The sequence below is a fragment of the Polyodon spathula genome, chromosome 18, assembly GCF_017654505.1.
Source record: "Polyodon spathula isolate WHYD16114869_AA chromosome 18, ASM1765450v1, whole genome shotgun sequence".
Taxonomy (NCBI): Eukaryota; Metazoa; Chordata; class Actinopteri; order Acipenseriformes; family Polyodontidae; genus Polyodon; species Polyodon spathula.
In genome coordinates, this window is record NC_054551.1 from 23,920,442 (window position 1) to 23,937,726 (window position 17,285).

Sequence of the window (17,285 nt, forward strand, 5' to 3'; positions counted from 1 at the left end):
ATATATATATATATATATATATATATATATATATATATATATATATATATATATATATATATGTATGTGTGTGTGTGTGTGTGTGTGTGTGTGTGTATATATATATACACACACACACATATACATACATACATACATACAGTGCCTTGCAAAACATGGTACACATGGTACACTGAAATTTCGTTCTGTTCGATATTTTATTTTAGAACACTTCAAAATCAATTATTGTAAGGTGACATTGATTTTATGTTGGGAAATATTTTTAAGAAAAATAAAACACTGAAATATCTTGCTTGCATAAGTATTCAACCCCCAAACATTGATATTTGGTAGAGCCACCATTCGCTGCAATAACAGCTTTAAGTCTTTTGGGGTAAGTATGTACCAGCTTTTCACACAGTGTCGGAGTGATTTTGGCCCATTCTTCTTGGCAGATTTGCTCCAGGTTGTTCAGGTTGGTTGGACGACATTTGTGGACTGCAATTTTCAAATAGTGCCACAGATTCTCAATGGGATTGAGATCAGGAATTTGACTGGGCCACTGTAGGACATTCATCTTTTTGTTCTTGAGCCACTCCAATGTTGCTTTGGCCTTGTGCTTGGAATCATTGTCCTGCTGAAAGGTGAATTGCCTCCCAAGCTTCAGTTTTTTAGCTGACTGAAGCAGATTCTCTTGCAGTATTTTGCTCCATCCATTCTTCCTTCAATTGTAACAAGATGCCCAGTCCCTGCTGATGAGAAGCATCCCCACAGCATGATGCCGCCACCACCATACTTCACTGTAGGGATGGTGTGTCTTGAGGCATGGGCAGTGTTAGGTTTGCGCCACACATAGTGCTTTGAGTTTTGGCCAGAAAGCTATACCTTGGTCTCATCTGACCACAAAACCTTTTCCCACATCACAGCTGGGTCACTCTCATGCTTTCTGGCAAACTCCAGACGTGCTTTCAGATGGTACTTTTTGAGTAACAGCTTCTTTCTTGCCACCCTCCCATACAGGCCAGTGTTATGCACAGCTCTTGATATGGTCGACTGGTGCACCATTACTCCACTCCCAGCCACTGAACTCTGTAGCTCCTTGTCACAAAGACGGCCAAGTGGGCGGCGTCAGAACCAGGAAGGAATGAAATATACAAAGACGATGATGTGAAATGAAATGATGAAGACGCCTGTTGGCGCCGGTTTATTACAAAATAAAAGGTTTAAACAAACACGAAAACACAGGACACGGCACTCTACGCCAAAATAAATAGACAAACAAAAACAGACTAAACTTAACAAAACGGTGCACGGACAGACACTGACAAACACGGTGAGCAGATACTTTCTGTTATTATTATTATTATTATTACTACTACTATACTTATTTCCTCCGTCTCCAATCCCGTTCTCCGCTCACCGAACACCCCACCCCCGTATGTGACAACGTGCATCTATATATACTATTGTGCTGGGATTCAATTACCAATTAATTATTCACTTGAATCCCAGCACGTGAATTAATAAAGTGCAATTCCCCGTGCTCACATATTACTACATTTTACTTGCACGTGAAGTGCTGTGCAATCCTCGTGCCTAAATACACATATACATTTTTAAACACTCGTGTTACACAGACCCGTTTATATCCCGTGTACCAATGTCTATACACCAACATTTAAACACACCACACGCAACACATAACAGATAATATACACAGGGGCGGGCACTTTGTTACACTCCTTCAAAGTGATTGTTGGCCTCTCTGTGGCTTCTCTCACAAGTCTCCTTCTTGTTTGAGCACTGAGTTTTGAGGGACGGCCTTTTCTTGGCAGTGCCTGGGTGGTGTGATGCAGCTTCCACTTCCTGATTATTGATCCAACTGTGCTCACTGGGATAGCCAAACACTTGGATATTATTTTGTACCCTTTCTCTAATCTATGCATTTGTATTACTTTATCTCTAACTTCTGTAGAATGCTCTTTGGTCTTCATTTTCCTTCAGATTCACAGCCTTACCAATGATCCTTCAATAGTGGGGTTTTTATCCAGAAAATGTGACAGCAACTTTAATGGTTCACAGGTGGAGGCCAATGGTAAGGTAATTGTGTCCTCTTTAGGGCAATTTCTTTCATCGGTGCAAACTTTTATTTTGCTTAAAAACATATCCCAACATAAAACCAATGTCACCTTACAATAATTGATTCTGAGTTTCAGTGTTTAAAAATCAAATATCAAACACAATGAAATTTCAATGTGCCATTTGTAATTCAGTAATATGAGAGAATTATTCAGGGGTCTGAATACTTTTGCAAGTCACTGTACACACACACACACACAAAATGCTCTCATTAATGACATGCTTAACAGATCTGGGATTCAAACCATGAAAAGTAGATTTGGCTGGTAGTTGGTGGTTCCTATTCCTCTGTTACTATTGTCTCATCAGGTGTTTCACAGGGGTCCATTCTTGGACTCCTATTTTTTAACTTGTATATGCTTCTGCTTTGAGATGTGATTAAAAAACATGGCCTACATTTTCACTGCTATGCAGATGATACACAGGTTTACTTTGATTTTACCCCTGGTGATACCAATGCTGATTAGGTTATCTGCTTCCTTGATATTGCAGGCTGAATGTCCAAAAACAACCTACAATTGAATGCAAGTAAAACTGAGCTGTTACTGATAGGTATGAGGAAATAACTACCTCTCTTTCTTTGACTTTTTGTGGTTGCTCTGTTTATACATCTTCTACAATTAAAAGTCTGGAGATAGTATTGGACGATGCTCTTAGTTCTGAAGCTCCTTTTTCTTCTGTGGTCAAATCAGCTTACCACCATCTGCGAGATATTGCTAGAGTTTGTACATACCTTTCTTTACATGATGCTGAGGGTTAGGTTGATGGATGTGTTCAAAATGTGGTGGCAAGAATTCTGACTGGAACTGAAAGGACTGAACATATTACACTAGTTTAACCATGACTGCACTGGCTTCCTATTAGTTTCTGTATCACTTTTAAAAATCTATTGCTGACCTTTAAAGCACTTTGTGGTCTTGGATCTCCATATCTGCCAGAAATGCACCAGCCACACAACCTTGGCTGCAAGTTACAATCAAGTCTCAGGGCTGCTGGTTTCACCAGTGTCTAGGTATGTCATGCTAGGAGGTCGCAGTTTTTCTCACAATGCTCAAGGCTCTTTAGAATACATTGCCAGCAATCATCAGAAATGCTGATTCTCTGGCAACGATTAAGTTATGGCTGAAAGCCTATTTGTTCTCTCAGGCCTTTGGAGTGTGATTATATTTTACGTTTTTGTTTTGTGTTTTTATTTTACTTGTTTTCATAGGCCGCCTTCTTTGACACTGAATCGTTTTGGGAAAGGCTCTACATAAAATAATTTGATTGACTGATTGATTTGTAAAGAAACGCCCCCTAGCTCTGGGCTATCTTGGATTCGTTACCAGTGCTTGTGTGGTATCTTCCCTTATGGTAAAACAGTTTCTGTGGTTATTCTCACATGGTAGAGTTCCCTACAGGTTTGTGGGTAGGAAATTAAATTCAAAGAAAACAAAAGGCATGGAATCAAAATAACGTGAATTACATAAACCTAAATAAATATGCTTCTATCAATTGGTTAAGTTTAAAGAAGAAATTGCTCAAAAGTAATAGATATGTAGGGATGGGAATGAAGAAAAGATAAACAGGTACAGTTTTACAACACAGATGTAAATACCTTCAAAATTTGTCAGTCAAATTTATATAATGGAGAAGAAATGTTTCACTTGATAGGCCTTCTACAATGAGTGGGTAATAGTATCCTCTCTGGGTCTACAGTACCAGCCCTCTCACCACCAAAATCTGCGCCCACTTTGTCCCCCGAGGCCCGTTATGCTGTTGCTGCTCAGGAAAATATCACTTCACACAAAGGAGGGAGGAGCCTGACTTGCAATTGCAAAGCTTAATTGGAAGACCTTTGCTGCAACACCTTTTTGGCATTTATTTAAGCCTCATAAACAAAACAAGAAATAGCTGAACTAATTAAGGTAGTGTTGAGAGATCCGGTATAAAATGGGGTAGCTTTTTGTTTTATTCAGCAAAGCACTAATGATGTAAAGTCAAGAATTAATAAATGAGCTTGGGTGCCATACATTTCACAAAAAACACTTCTTCATGTTCTTTTGTTGTTGGAAAAGAAATATAAAACTTCCAGCAATCAGATAATTGGTTAGAAAAATTTGGTTTTACTATTCAAGAATAGGTCATCAGTGTTATTTATTTTAGAATCATTAAAATCATTAATCATTACATTATTAAAAAGATTTTTAAAAAAGTGTAATAAAAAAACCACGTGTTTTAACCAGTGCTTGTAGATTCTATGGCAATGGCAAATACTACACTGCGAGCATTCTTACTTGCATAATGCATACAATATTACATTGAATATTCATTCAAGATTAATAGGATTTTTGGTACTTGCATTTCAAAGCTGAACCACGTTAAATGGAGGGAGGTGGGGGGTTCGTATTGAAGACTGAATACTTTCCAAACCTTGGTTTGCTTACTGCCAGCAATAGGGCATGTGGCCTTGAAGGTAAGTCAGTTCACATGACACTTTACAGCATTCATTAAAGTTTCCATTTCCTGACTATAAGCATGAATCAGAAACCAGAGGTTTAGTCTCAAGAAGGCATAGTCACAAGGTGCAGTGAAGCTCATTTTGTTATGTCCCAATTTTTTCCCCCTGGTTTAGATCAACTTAATCCCAGTTAGGATCTATGTTTACCAGTTTACTATTTGTTTCCTTGCGTTTGACAATATTGATATTACAACTTGTGCATCTTCAAATTGTTTACTTCCAGAAAGAATATGGAAAGCCCAAGTGCCTTCAAAATAATTATCAAATATCAACTTTCTCATTTGAGTAGGCTGACAAATTAAAAAATGGATTAAGAAATGCACAAACACAAAGCTAAGGCATGCATCATCAAAGAATGCCTAACTGGAATATTTTGGTTAGAACCCAAATGTCTAAGAATCGTGTGCATGTCTGTCATGCTACAACTGCAACAGAAAGCTCCCGAAAAGGCATTTCTGAAAACTGGCTGAGGGCCAAGGCTTAGAATTAGACATCAAGGCAGCAATTGCCAGCTGATATTCAGACTCAATCTGTAGTTATATTTACGTCCAATTGGTTTGAATGAATGCGTTTGATACAGCTATTCAATATATAGGTAAGAGAAATGTATTGTGGAATTTTGTAAATTGTACATTTTGTAAACTTCACAAGAATGAAACTCTCAATCTCATTTTCAGTTATACTATATGGGTTTATGAATGTAAAGCTCATCTTTATATGCAAACTATTTTTAATATAATATTTATTGTATGTTGATAATTTAGCATAAGTAAAACATAGTTTAACTAGCCTATACTAACTTGCAGAACATGGATGTAGATGCATGTTCAGTATACAGCTGTCCAGGCAGAGGCCCCTCTAGGCTGCAGTCAGACCTCTTGAGTACTAAAATCAGTCAGCAGGCTTCGGGCTTCACTGCAAGACCTTGGAGTGAAAAATCAATGTTAACAGCTAAGGTTCCCAAGGCTCTCTCATATATCGATGTTCCCGGAGCCAAGAGCCCGAATCATTTATGGAAATCGGTAAGAGCACAAGTTCTTGGTGAGCAATCAGTTTGCTGTTCTTTGGCTCTCTGAGAGAGTGTGACAACTAGGGTGCTGCTGGAAAGGACATGCTGCTGTGAGCAGCACTAAGAGATAGGCCCATTACTGATGGAGCATGCTTGATGGACAAATCCCTAATCTCTGAGCTCACTGCTTTGAAAGACAATGTAGGTTTAAAAATCTTTGCCTGAGATCATCTTAATGAGGAAAAAAAAATGCAGACTCCAGTACTAAACTGATGATGTTATAAAACTAAAAAAATATATACCATACATTTCTGTTTTATTAAAATTCCATTCAAATACATGAGTTGAGAAACATAGAAGGCTAACTCTGTCCAAGGGATTGCGTGTTACAAGAGATCTGCACATATTGTATACAAAAAATTCCACATGCAAATACTCATATTTTTATACAACCTCTGAAAAATACTCTGAAGACTCCAGAAAAGACAGGCGTATCTTGTATTTATTTTTTCTTTTGTTGTGAATTGCTCAAATATTATATATATATATATATATATATATATATATATATACTATATATACTATATATATATTTCATATATTTTTTTATTTATTTATTTAATTGTTTTTTAAAGAAACACAAAACATTGCATGTTAAAAAGAAAATGTCTGTGCAGGTTAACAGGATTGAAAATGGTAAAAAGGAGACCTAAACAGTGTTTAATCACCAACAATTCTCACATTCCATTTTTTAAATATCCTACCTGCTGTAGTCTTACCTGTCGTTGCCCTTGCTTTCTCTTAGGTGACAGGCTCTTAGTACTACTGGGAGAGCCCATACTGAGTTGTCCATCTTCTTCATTGGTCTCCTGCAGGGCACACAGAAACAGAAGCTGATTTTCTCTGGGGATTTACTTATCATAAAGATCCAATCCCCACCTCCCACCATGCATATTTTAGTAGCAAGTTTTTAAGTGCAAAACAAGAGAGAACAACAACAACTGAAATTTCCTACATAAAATAATTATTTAATATTATTGATTAGCAAGTCCTTAAACAGGATAATAAGGTGCTCACCTCAATAAGCGGATTCCACAGGTTGATGAAGGTGCGTCATGGTAATAATAACAAGTCAATATAATAATAATAATAATAATAATAATAATAATAATAATAATAATAATAATAATAATAATCCATTAATAACCAGCCATTCTTCATTTTTCACATTTTAGAGATATCCATGGACCCCTTTGAGCACTTTTCTAAAATGTTTTTTTAAATTAAATGAGAAAAGACAACTATGGCTATAATAGCATTTACAGATGAAGATCTGACAGTTCAAGTATCAAAACAATCACTCTTATGAAAACATACTTCTCATTACAATAACTTTGAAGATTTCAGTGGTTCGTTGATAAATATGCAAACAATAAAGGCTCTTTCAGTGCCTGGACGACACAACAGGATATAGCCAGGGGCTTGCTTTTAAAAATGTATAGTACTGAAGAAAGCACTAAGCAGATTCATGATTAAAAAACATTTATCTGAGATTTGAGAGAACATTAAACTCCATACTAAACAAAACGGCGATTTTAAACAGGTTAGAATTAAAATAGCTTACCTTTTGCCTTAACATACTCTTCATTTCTTTTAGTCCTTGCTTGGCATGACTTTTAGCCTGTAAAGTAAATTAATCGCTTTTTGTCAAATATAAAAAATAAAGTCCTCTCAATTAAATGTTTATTTTTCCTGTTTTTTTTTTATTATTATTATTTATTATTATTTTATTTAGTTTATTTTATTTTAAAGATTCACTAAATAAAAAAAAAAAATGGTTCCCAAGTGTAGAGACATCAAACATACGACCATTTTCAAGACCAAGAAGTTCTTAATCAAAACAAAGCTTCGATATGCTAAAGAAAATAATAAAGTCCACATAAATAGAACGGCAATGTGAATTTTGCTCAGTATCTACAGGAAAGGTAAGTCATTGAGTAGGTTTTCATGCAAGTTTGAGAATAAATCACAGTTCTATCACTAAGTGCTGTGTGTTCGTTACATGATGTATGAGCTACATCTTTTCCCACCTTCCCAAGTTACAAGTGAGAGGGCCAAAGTATACAGTAGCAATATTTTTTTTTTGCATTTGTATTATACCCATTCACACTGCAATTAGGAGTAAGGAAAAACAGGGGGAAAAACCAAATACTACTATGTGCTCTATATTTAAAAAAACATAACAATTTGTCATTACCCAAATAAGTTCTGCAAAAGCGGAACATACAATATTATTAAAAAATACATTCTTTACGATGATAACTTACAAATTTGTATACAGTTTTCACAGTGGGGCTTGCTTTGGTAACGGCTGTGTTAATCATTGCACCACCTTTCTGTAAAAGACATGGAACATTTTCTTTCAGTTATTTAAGAAGCTTATGAAATTATTAAACTTGCATTCTAATTTTATACACTTTAGAAAGCTACTACAAAGTTTGAGGACTTCTATTCTTTGGACCTCTAAATGTAAATTGGCATGTGTTAAAAAGTGTGACACACACTTTAACTGTTGCCATACTTTTCAACCTAATATTCGTTTCCATTTTTCATAAATGGCCATAATTGCCAGATTTTTATTTTTTTTTTCTAAATGAGGTGTCAGTGTTTTTTAATATACCGACATTAAAATCTTGTGTTGCATTGTGCTAAAGCTGAATGCATTTCAGAGTGATTAAACTCCAGTCTTTCATACCAGTACTCAAGTATGATCTGAGGAATGCTAAATGACTATACAATACATAGCGTTCTTGGATAGATGCACAGAAAAAACATTTTGTTCTTAATAAAGTTTGGCAGGAACTCACTGGATAAGAAAAACAGGTTTAACAGTTTCTAAAACAGTTACTTTATCTGCCTAAAAGCCAAAAAACCTATCCTGAACAATTTTCTTTAATTTCTTCCTTCCTGTCAAATTCTTTAGAAAGGTTTTCCGCTACAAATTATTAAGTAGAAAAAAAAAAAGTTAAAAAACTTATACCAAGGCCCAATACCAAGGCCTCGCAGGTTCTTACCTTTACTGGTTGCATCCACTGCTGATACAACCTTGAATTTGCTAAATTTGCAAGGAAAAGAAAAACGTCAGGGGTTAGTATAAACAGGACAAATGACAGCTAACATGGAGCCATACTTAATAATATCAAGGAAAGGGAACATTGCTTGAAAAAAGGATTATGCATTTCTTTTTCTTTTTTTTTTTTTTTTTTTTTTTACAAAAAATCAAGATGCTATATAAGCTTTTGAAGAAGCAGTAGCAGGTGAACAGACGCAGGCCTTACAGGGATGCTTTAGTATACAATGTGGTGATGGAGACTTCAAAACTTTTTTGCTACTTACCTCCACAAAAGCCACCCTCAGTTATTTCTACTTCAAAAACATCTGAAAATCCTCGCCCTGCATTTATCCTGGATAGTCGGCCATCAATGAACTAAAGAGGAAAAGACTTTAAATATATAGACACACACACACACACATAAAATTGACCTGCTTATGGCCAACATGTAACACATCATGCACTAAAATAAATTTATCTACATTGTCACCTAAAAGGAATAAAATACCATGACTGGTAGTTTTATTATCAAGATTGCATATTCCAGTCTACTAGTACTATTATGCTAAATTAATGTTTGCATCCAATACACAGAACTGTATTTTAGCATGCCACAGTGAATATAAATAATGTATTAGCAGATTCTAGTTAGTTGTTTTTGTTCTCATTGGTTTGGTTTACATGCAAAAATAAAAATAAGTCTCACCTTTTTGCCATACTATTTTGGTAGTATCTTTTGGGCAATTTGGGTTTACATGTAGTTTTCTTTTAGACAGAAAAATTCTCCTTCAAAATTCATCTGACCTCATTTCAGTTTAGACAGTACTGTGCCTCAAAAAATGTTTTTTATCAAGCCAGTCTGGATTAACTGACAAGTATTATCATTTCATTTAAAATGTACACTTAAAATAGAAAGAACCTATATACCGATGAACAGTTAATAATGCTCCAGAGAAAGCTATGAAGCAAAATTACATTTTATAAAAACAGATACACACTCCCTATTGAAGCTGTCGTCATTTTGTGTTACTTGTATATAAAGTTCCACTCGAAGAAAGAATGCAATAAAGTCACCTGACAAATTAGAAATAAATAATAATAGAAAAATAAAATAATCCATAAAGGCTCAAAAGTACACAAGGTAATTTGTCATAAAAGGCAAAAAAATATTTTAACAAGTATTCTGTGCCAAACACCTGGATATATGGAACTACAATAATTACAGAAGCACTCATTTATATATAAATACACATTAAGTGGTTATGTGTTATTACCCAGACTAATTTAAATCGGAAAAACTACATTAGCAAAACAATTTGTTCACCGATTGTACACATTTATCAGCTTATATTCACTGTGATCACATAATATTAGCGGACGAATGGGAAGAATCATATATTATAATGAGCCCCATAATAAGACCAGTCAGTGTCTAACTCTTGGCAATTTACGAGCTGCTGAAATGAATCAAAATTGACTGAAAAAAATACAAGAGCAAATTGTTTGAATAATGATAGAAAGCAGGTTGCCACTGACTTGCATTTTCTACTCTCTCTTGGTAGAATTCATATTTATTAGAAACAGACCAGATTCCAAATGGACTTGGTTCATGGTCAGAGCAGTACTGCATCAATGGACTATTTCACTGCAAGTATGAGATAAAGGCACCCGAGCTACTGCAGAGAGGAAAAAATGTCTTTGAACTACGGTTTACTATCTTTTCTGGGAAAGCTATGAATTTATTCAATGTCAGAAACAACGACATTCATTGTTATTCTCATCATACTGGGAAAAAAGATCTACTGCTAATTGAGGCTCTAAATTGCAGCTGTCAATAAAATAAATAAATACATTTATTCATATATATATATATATATATATATAGATATATATATATATATATATATATATATATATATATATATATATATATATATATATATATACCACATACACACACACACACACACAAAGCTTTGCAGCAACATTAAACCGTTAATATTTCCTAATCAAAAGTACTTGCTAATGGTTACATTTTTGTAGATGCGGGATTGAATGTGTTCATTTTAAATTCATGATTTAAAGCTATATCTCTTCCTTTTGGGTGTCATTTACTTCCTACACAGGTCTCCGGCTCCAACTGGGTGTATGTGCAGTTAACAATGACGTGCTGGTAGTTTAGGATCAGTATGTCTACTATTTTTGTCAGACCTACAGTCAAGTTTGTCCAACAGTGCTTTAATAATTCTGGCACACACTTTACCTGTTTAAAAAGCTGAAGATTAACCGCCATTTTAAGGAAAGCTCTCATAGTGCTGGAGCGATGGTTTCTAAAACTATCTTCACAAAAGGAGATTGGCTCCCCCTAGAAAAAAAAGGAAGTCTAGTTAAAAAGAGGAAAATTCAGTAAGGTTACATTATAAGTTGATGAGTTTTTATTACTGTATTATACTAATAAAGATAGTTATTATCATAACTAAACATAAAATACATCTATCACATCTGGGAAAAGAAAAAAAAAAATCCTAAAACAATTTTTGAAAATGCGTTCATTTATTTATTTTTACATTATGGACATACAATTGAAACATCTGCCATAACTGTCAACAGGATGAAGAGCCACCATGGGCAGGTATGACAGCATTAACCGAAATGATGATAAGTGCTTCTATTGTTCTGTCTGGACATGTGATGAGTTTCTAATGGTTTACCGTATCCAGTTACATTAGAGATGCTGGGGGTGGAAATCTGTGCACATTTTGTTCTTAAATAATGCCCAATTGAGTCTTATTTTTAAAAACTGTTGCTTGAGAAACATCATTAATTTGTGCAATTAAAACAGCTGAAGAGTGTTCTGGGAGAAAATAAGCATGTGCGTGCACTCACACACACACACACTTGATTTTAAACACATCTCCTTGCAGCTGTGCTGCTGGTGTGATTTTTGACTTTCCTGTTTAGGAGAGTGTCTCAGTTTCACACTTATGCCAATGCAACATCCTATACTTGCAGAGATGTCAGTGATCAATTATGCACTTAGAAAGCACATCCAGGTGCCCAATATAATGAGCTAAAAAAAACCTAGTGAGAATGTAACATTACTAAGATACAATAAAGACAAGAGTTGTTGTTGACTAGACCCATTTGTGTATCAATAGATAGCTAAAGTTTAATGTATGTACAAATCTAACATTTAATTACACAGTGTAATAATGTCCTGAAAACATGCCAGCATTTTAAACAATTTGGGTTTTGCCTTGCAGTTTTAACATACTGTACATCACAGGTGAGAGTAGGACATTAAGTTAGAATGAACAGGTGTGTTATACACTGCAATTGTATAAACACTGTACTGTACATTAGTGTGGTGGTGTATCCTTTTTACCACACCACACAGCACTGCAAAATGAAAGGGTGGCTTCTATTTCTGTCTAGGAGAACTCTAACGTGTATGCCTGAGGTTCAGATGACAATAAATACTGAATTATCTAAATAGCAGAATAGGCCTTATGTTTATGTTTTGAGAAACAGTTTCCTACATGAAGGCAACAACTAAAATGCAATCTAATTTGTACTTGTTTCCTTCTAATTTGCCAAAGACGACAGTTTTCAATCTCACGTTAAATTAGACCCAGTTAGTTAATGTATAAGAGATGGGTTACAAGTTCGATAGTGTAAATGGAAAACTATAAACTTAAATTGATGTGACATATTATATAAATACATAGTCTGCCCAGTAAAGCTAAAAACAGTTTTTTGGGGGGGGGGGGGGTTTAAAAAAGCAAGGTTTAAAAACAAAGAAAAAGGATTGTATACAGGTTTCAGTATATGGGTTTGATGAGTACAAGCATGAGTGGGGATACAAGTACAGAGAAGGCATCATAGAACAGCTACTGTATGATCAAAGCCAATAAGATATTTTTTAATATTTAAAATCAGCCTGAACACATTTGTGCACGCAGCAATACCACTTTATTTGGTTAATATTTTAATTTTTGTGTCATCAAAGAAATCTGACTTTGTTTTAAAATCTTTTACAATAATACTCACTATAAAATTCCCACATGACCCAACAAAATAAATGAAATACATGAACAGGGTCTGTGTGTACTGTTTACAGAAGAGATAGATCTGCCAATTATGTATCCCTGTTCTGTGGGCCTACGGAATCCAATTACTTTCTAAACTTGAAAATGTGGCGCTCCCAGATATGACAATGCGCTCCTAGAAGCAAAACTGTAAAAAAAATAAACAAAAGTATTTTATAAAAAACATTTAAAAAAGTGTAGAGATGATGGGTGCTGGGTGGCTCAGTGGATGTACAAAGAAAATGTAAGGTAATGATCACATTTGACTGATGCCATCAGAATGACTTTTTTACGGTTCAATGTGAATTGTCAAAAGTGGCTTCATTTCAGTTCTCTCACAGACGGGCATAACCGCAAAGCAAAATGAAAACGGCTGTACTCTTCAACACCACGTGCTAGAATACCAGTTCAGCATCAAAGGTGACCAGTAATACTGCCAGGGGGTGTGATCAGCCATGTCAGAATATACATCTTGTGGTTATTCTGAATTGTAATCTGTAAATCTGGCACCAAACAATTCTTAAAAAATGTTTAAAAAAAATAAAAAAATCTTACTGGCTTATATCTCAAGGCATCTCTGTAGGAGCCGAACAGGGCCGCCTGGGTCCTGAGAAAGGCCATAGCCACTCCACGGCCCGTCGCTGTACAGGGCTTTTTTAATTTACTTTTCAGAGTGGAGATCTGCAGAAGAGAGAGGACAAGTTAAATTAACACCTTTGAAATTGGTAGAGAGACATAAACTCGATCAGGGTGTGAACCGTCACATTTGCAGGTCAGCCAAAAGAGCCTTCCCTCTTCCTGATAGCAAATCTGTTATGCTGGGGAGGGCACCTGCTGGTCTGTTAATTGAGAAGAAAGCGCGGGGTGGGGGGTGTAGTGCTAATGCTTTAATGCTTTGTGCATGCATTCATTCTCTCTCTCATTCTCTCCCGACAAATACGCTTTAATTATTATTATTTTATTTTTTTACTGTACTATTGGCCATTTTTGTACCGGTTTACTGTAGGATCTGACATGTGCCAACTTGTTTTAGGCTAATAAAAGATGTACCCTGTGGATCCAGGGGGGGGAGACCATTTCTTAAGAGAGACGCGCTCAAGTGCTGCTTATCACCTTTTCCCGTTTTCATCAAAGAAGCATCAAGCTACCTTGAATGCCCAAGAAATATTTCACATCATTACTGAAAATGACAGAAAGGGGCTCAGAATCATTATAAGGAAGAATCATGATGATTCTATTATGAAGCTCTTTTCTTTGTAGAGAAACATCACCTGTACAATGTATCTAGGCAAGATGAATGCTAGAAAATTCAAGAATTAAAGTGGGTCGACTTCTTTGCGTCTACAGTGAGTATTTTTTCCACGTTACAAGATGAGATAAATTGCTAATCATATGGCTTTATAATTAGTATGAATTAAAAACAAATGAAAACAAAAAATACAAATATTTAAAGCAAAAGTATTCTGGGGGATACGTTCAGACTCAGAATCACAACCAATGGTATAAAAAAAATGAATCGTAGCATTTTTTGCATATTATTTACATTGCAATCATATCAACACATTTCAGCAGAAGCTTTAAAAAGAGATTATGCACTGCTAAATTAAACAAAGTGTTGTGTAATGCATCTGCAAATTTATACTAAAATAAATGATTCTTAAGCTTATGCAAAACACCAACAACATTAATATTTAATACTAAATTGCATTTATTAATTCAAATAAACACAATAAAGTGCCAGTTTTTTCCAATCAATACAAACGTTAAAGAAACTCAAAAACAAAAAAGGCATAAATAAAAACAGATGCAAATGAAAAATACATGCAATTAACAACATTTTTTATAACAACCTGCCATTTGCTCATTCAAATCAAATCAAGTGATTTGCTCATTTCGTTAAATAAAAGATGATTCTCTACTAAACACAGCATTTGCCATTAATGTAAAAAAAAAAGATTCAATAAAATGATTTTTTAAAATGAATGTACAACCATATATTTCACAGTAGTAACGTAATAATCAAAGAAAAATATATACGTTTCTGTACTGCTGCTGTATTTACTGAGGCCAGTTCTTTGTAAACTTGACTTGCCCTAATATTCCTGTATATCAACAAAATATTATCTCTCCAATAAACTACAGTGGTTTGGTTCAAAACTCCATACACTAATAATCAGTTTTTATATCAAAAGAAGCATCAAATTCAGATTTTTATTTTGATGATGGCACACACAAGCTTCTCTTGCCTCTAATAACCGTAATTGATCTGTCAAGCTAATTAACTGTTATACTTTTAATAATGCTAACGAGAAGTGACTGAGGCATCAGAGGCTTAGCTCTACAGGTGCTACACCTATATGGCTGTGACATTTTTTCAGTGTAAAGTCACAGTTGCTGTGATCTGATCAAAGAGATGGACCCCCATTGGGTCCAATTATAACCATAGTATTGTAGAAAAATCACTTGAGTTATGATATTCATAATCTATGCAGAAAGGCCTTTCCAGTATAGGTCTTTTCTCCGTAGCTGTGATCTTTTCAATTTACATCAAGGGAAGATAGCTCTATATAAAAGTCTGGAGTTCGATTAGTTTAGCCCATGGAGGGCATACACCAAGGCTCATTAAAGTCTCTTCAATTAACTCCAGTACAAGGTTTGAAGTGCTCAATGTTCAATGCACAGGTCAAAGGTTGCAGAGAAAACAGATCTGCAGTTAACACTACTACTGGGAATGATAATTAACAGGTGCAACAGTATCTCCTTCTTTTAGTATAATTCAGAAAGCATCTATAAACCTGCACAACGTCACTAAATATTAAAAAAAAATAATCATCAAAGTCATATCCATTTATACGACATATTTTGTAGTAGACCTAGTTGAAAACTAGATTCACTTTAAGCTACTAAAAAGTTTTGCTCCATTACAGCTTGTTTAATCTAGTTGTATTTTATATACAGTGCCTTGCAAAAGTATTTAGACCCCTGACCAATTCTCTCATATTATTGAATTACAAATGTTACACTGAAATTTCGTTCTGTTTGATATTTTATTTTTAAACACAAACTCAAAATCAATTATTGTAAGGTGACATTGGCTTTATGTTGGGAAATATTTTTAATAAAAATAAAAAACTGAAATATCTTGCTTGCATAAGTATTCAACCCCCACACATTAATATTTGGTAGAGCCACCTTTTGCTGCAGTAAGAGCTTTAAGTGTTTTGGGGTAAGTATTTACCAGCTTTGCACACAGTGTCAGAATGATTTTGGCTCATTCTTCTTGGCAGATTTGCTCCAGGTTGTTCAGGTTGGTTGGACGACATTTGTGGACTGCAATTTTCAAATAGTGCCACAGATTCTCAATGGGATTGAGATCAGGAATTTGACTGGGCCACTGTAGGACATTCATCTTTTTGTTCTTGAGCCACTCCAATGTTGCTTTGGCCTTGTGCTTGGGATCACTGTCCTGCTGAAAGGTGAATTTCCTCCCAAGCTTCAGCCTTTTTTAGTGGACTGAAGCAGATTCTCTTGCAGTATTTTCCTGTATTTTGCTCCATCCATTCTTCCTTCAGTTGTAACAAGATGCCCAGTCCCTGCTGATGAGAAGCATCCCCACAGCATGATGCTGCCACCACCATACTTCACTGTAGGGATGGTGTGTCTTGAGGCATGGGCAGTGTTAGGTTTGCGCCACACATAGTGCTTTGAGTTTTGACCAGAAAGCTCTACCTTGGTCTCATCTGACCACAAAACCTTTTCCCACATCGCAGCTGGGTCACTCTCATGCTTTCTGGCAAACTCCAGACGTGCTTTCAGATGGTACTTTTTGAGTAACAGCTTCTTTCTTGCCACCCTCCCATACAGGCCAGTGTTATGCACAGCTCTTGATATGGTCGACTGGTGCACCATTACTCCACTCCCAGCCACTGAACTCTGTAGCTCCTTCAAAGTGATTGTTGGCCTCTCTGTGGCTTCTCTCACAAGTCTCCTTGTTTGAGCGCTGAGTTTGATGGACAGCCTTTTCTTGGCAGTGCCTGGGTGGTGTGATGCAGGTTCCACTTCTTGATTATTGATCCAACTGCGCTCACTGGGATAACCTGCTTTGTTAATTTATTTTTACGCATATTTTGTTTTAAATCAGTCCCAACTGTAGCTGTCTGTCTCGAGCGAAACTAATAATATTTAACATTACTACGTTCAGAAAAAGTTTCTTTTTTTTTTTTTACCTTTTCGTTTTGAAACAATGCACTATCTGAAACTTTTTTCATTTTTGATCGCTGTACAATTTTAAATGCCGCTGGATCATAGCTCGACGTATGTGATCCAATGAAACATTGCAAGTTGTATAAGATACTTTGCCACCAGTAGAATGCAAAGCTATTGTACACGATCCGCTATTCATTTTGGACACCAGTCACAGATGCCCATATCTACCAATTAGTGAGGAGATCCCAGAGT

The 17,285-nt window shown here is 35.5% G+C and overlaps 1 protein-coding gene across 5 annotated transcripts in view; it reads right to left on the reverse strand.

Moving 5' to 3' along the window:
* LOC121330971 (DENN domain-containing protein 1B-like) overlaps nt 1–17,285 on the reverse strand; it is a 90,015-nt gene that overhangs the window by 7,188 nt on the left and 65,542 nt on the right. For 3 of the 5 annotated variants that reach the window (XM_041278004.1, XM_041278002.1, XM_041278003.1), the window contains 7 exons: nt 13,383–13,508; nt 11,003–11,104; nt 9,024–9,114; nt 8,702–8,742; nt 7,955–8,023; nt 7,252–7,308; nt 6,407–6,496 (listed from right to left, as the gene is read on the reverse strand). In XM_041278004.1, coding sequence (XP_041133938.1) covers nt 6,407–6,496; nt 7,252–7,308; nt 7,955–8,023; nt 8,702–8,742; nt 9,024–9,114; nt 11,003–11,104; nt 13,383–13,508 — 576 coding nt within the window. Of the gene's footprint in view, nt 1–6,406; nt 6,497–7,251; nt 7,309–7,954; nt 8,024–8,701; nt 8,743–9,015; nt 9,115–11,002; nt 11,105–13,382; nt 13,509–17,285 lie in introns of those variants that run through there. The other 2 variants (XM_041278006.1, XM_041278005.1) reach the window with 1 other exon arrangement.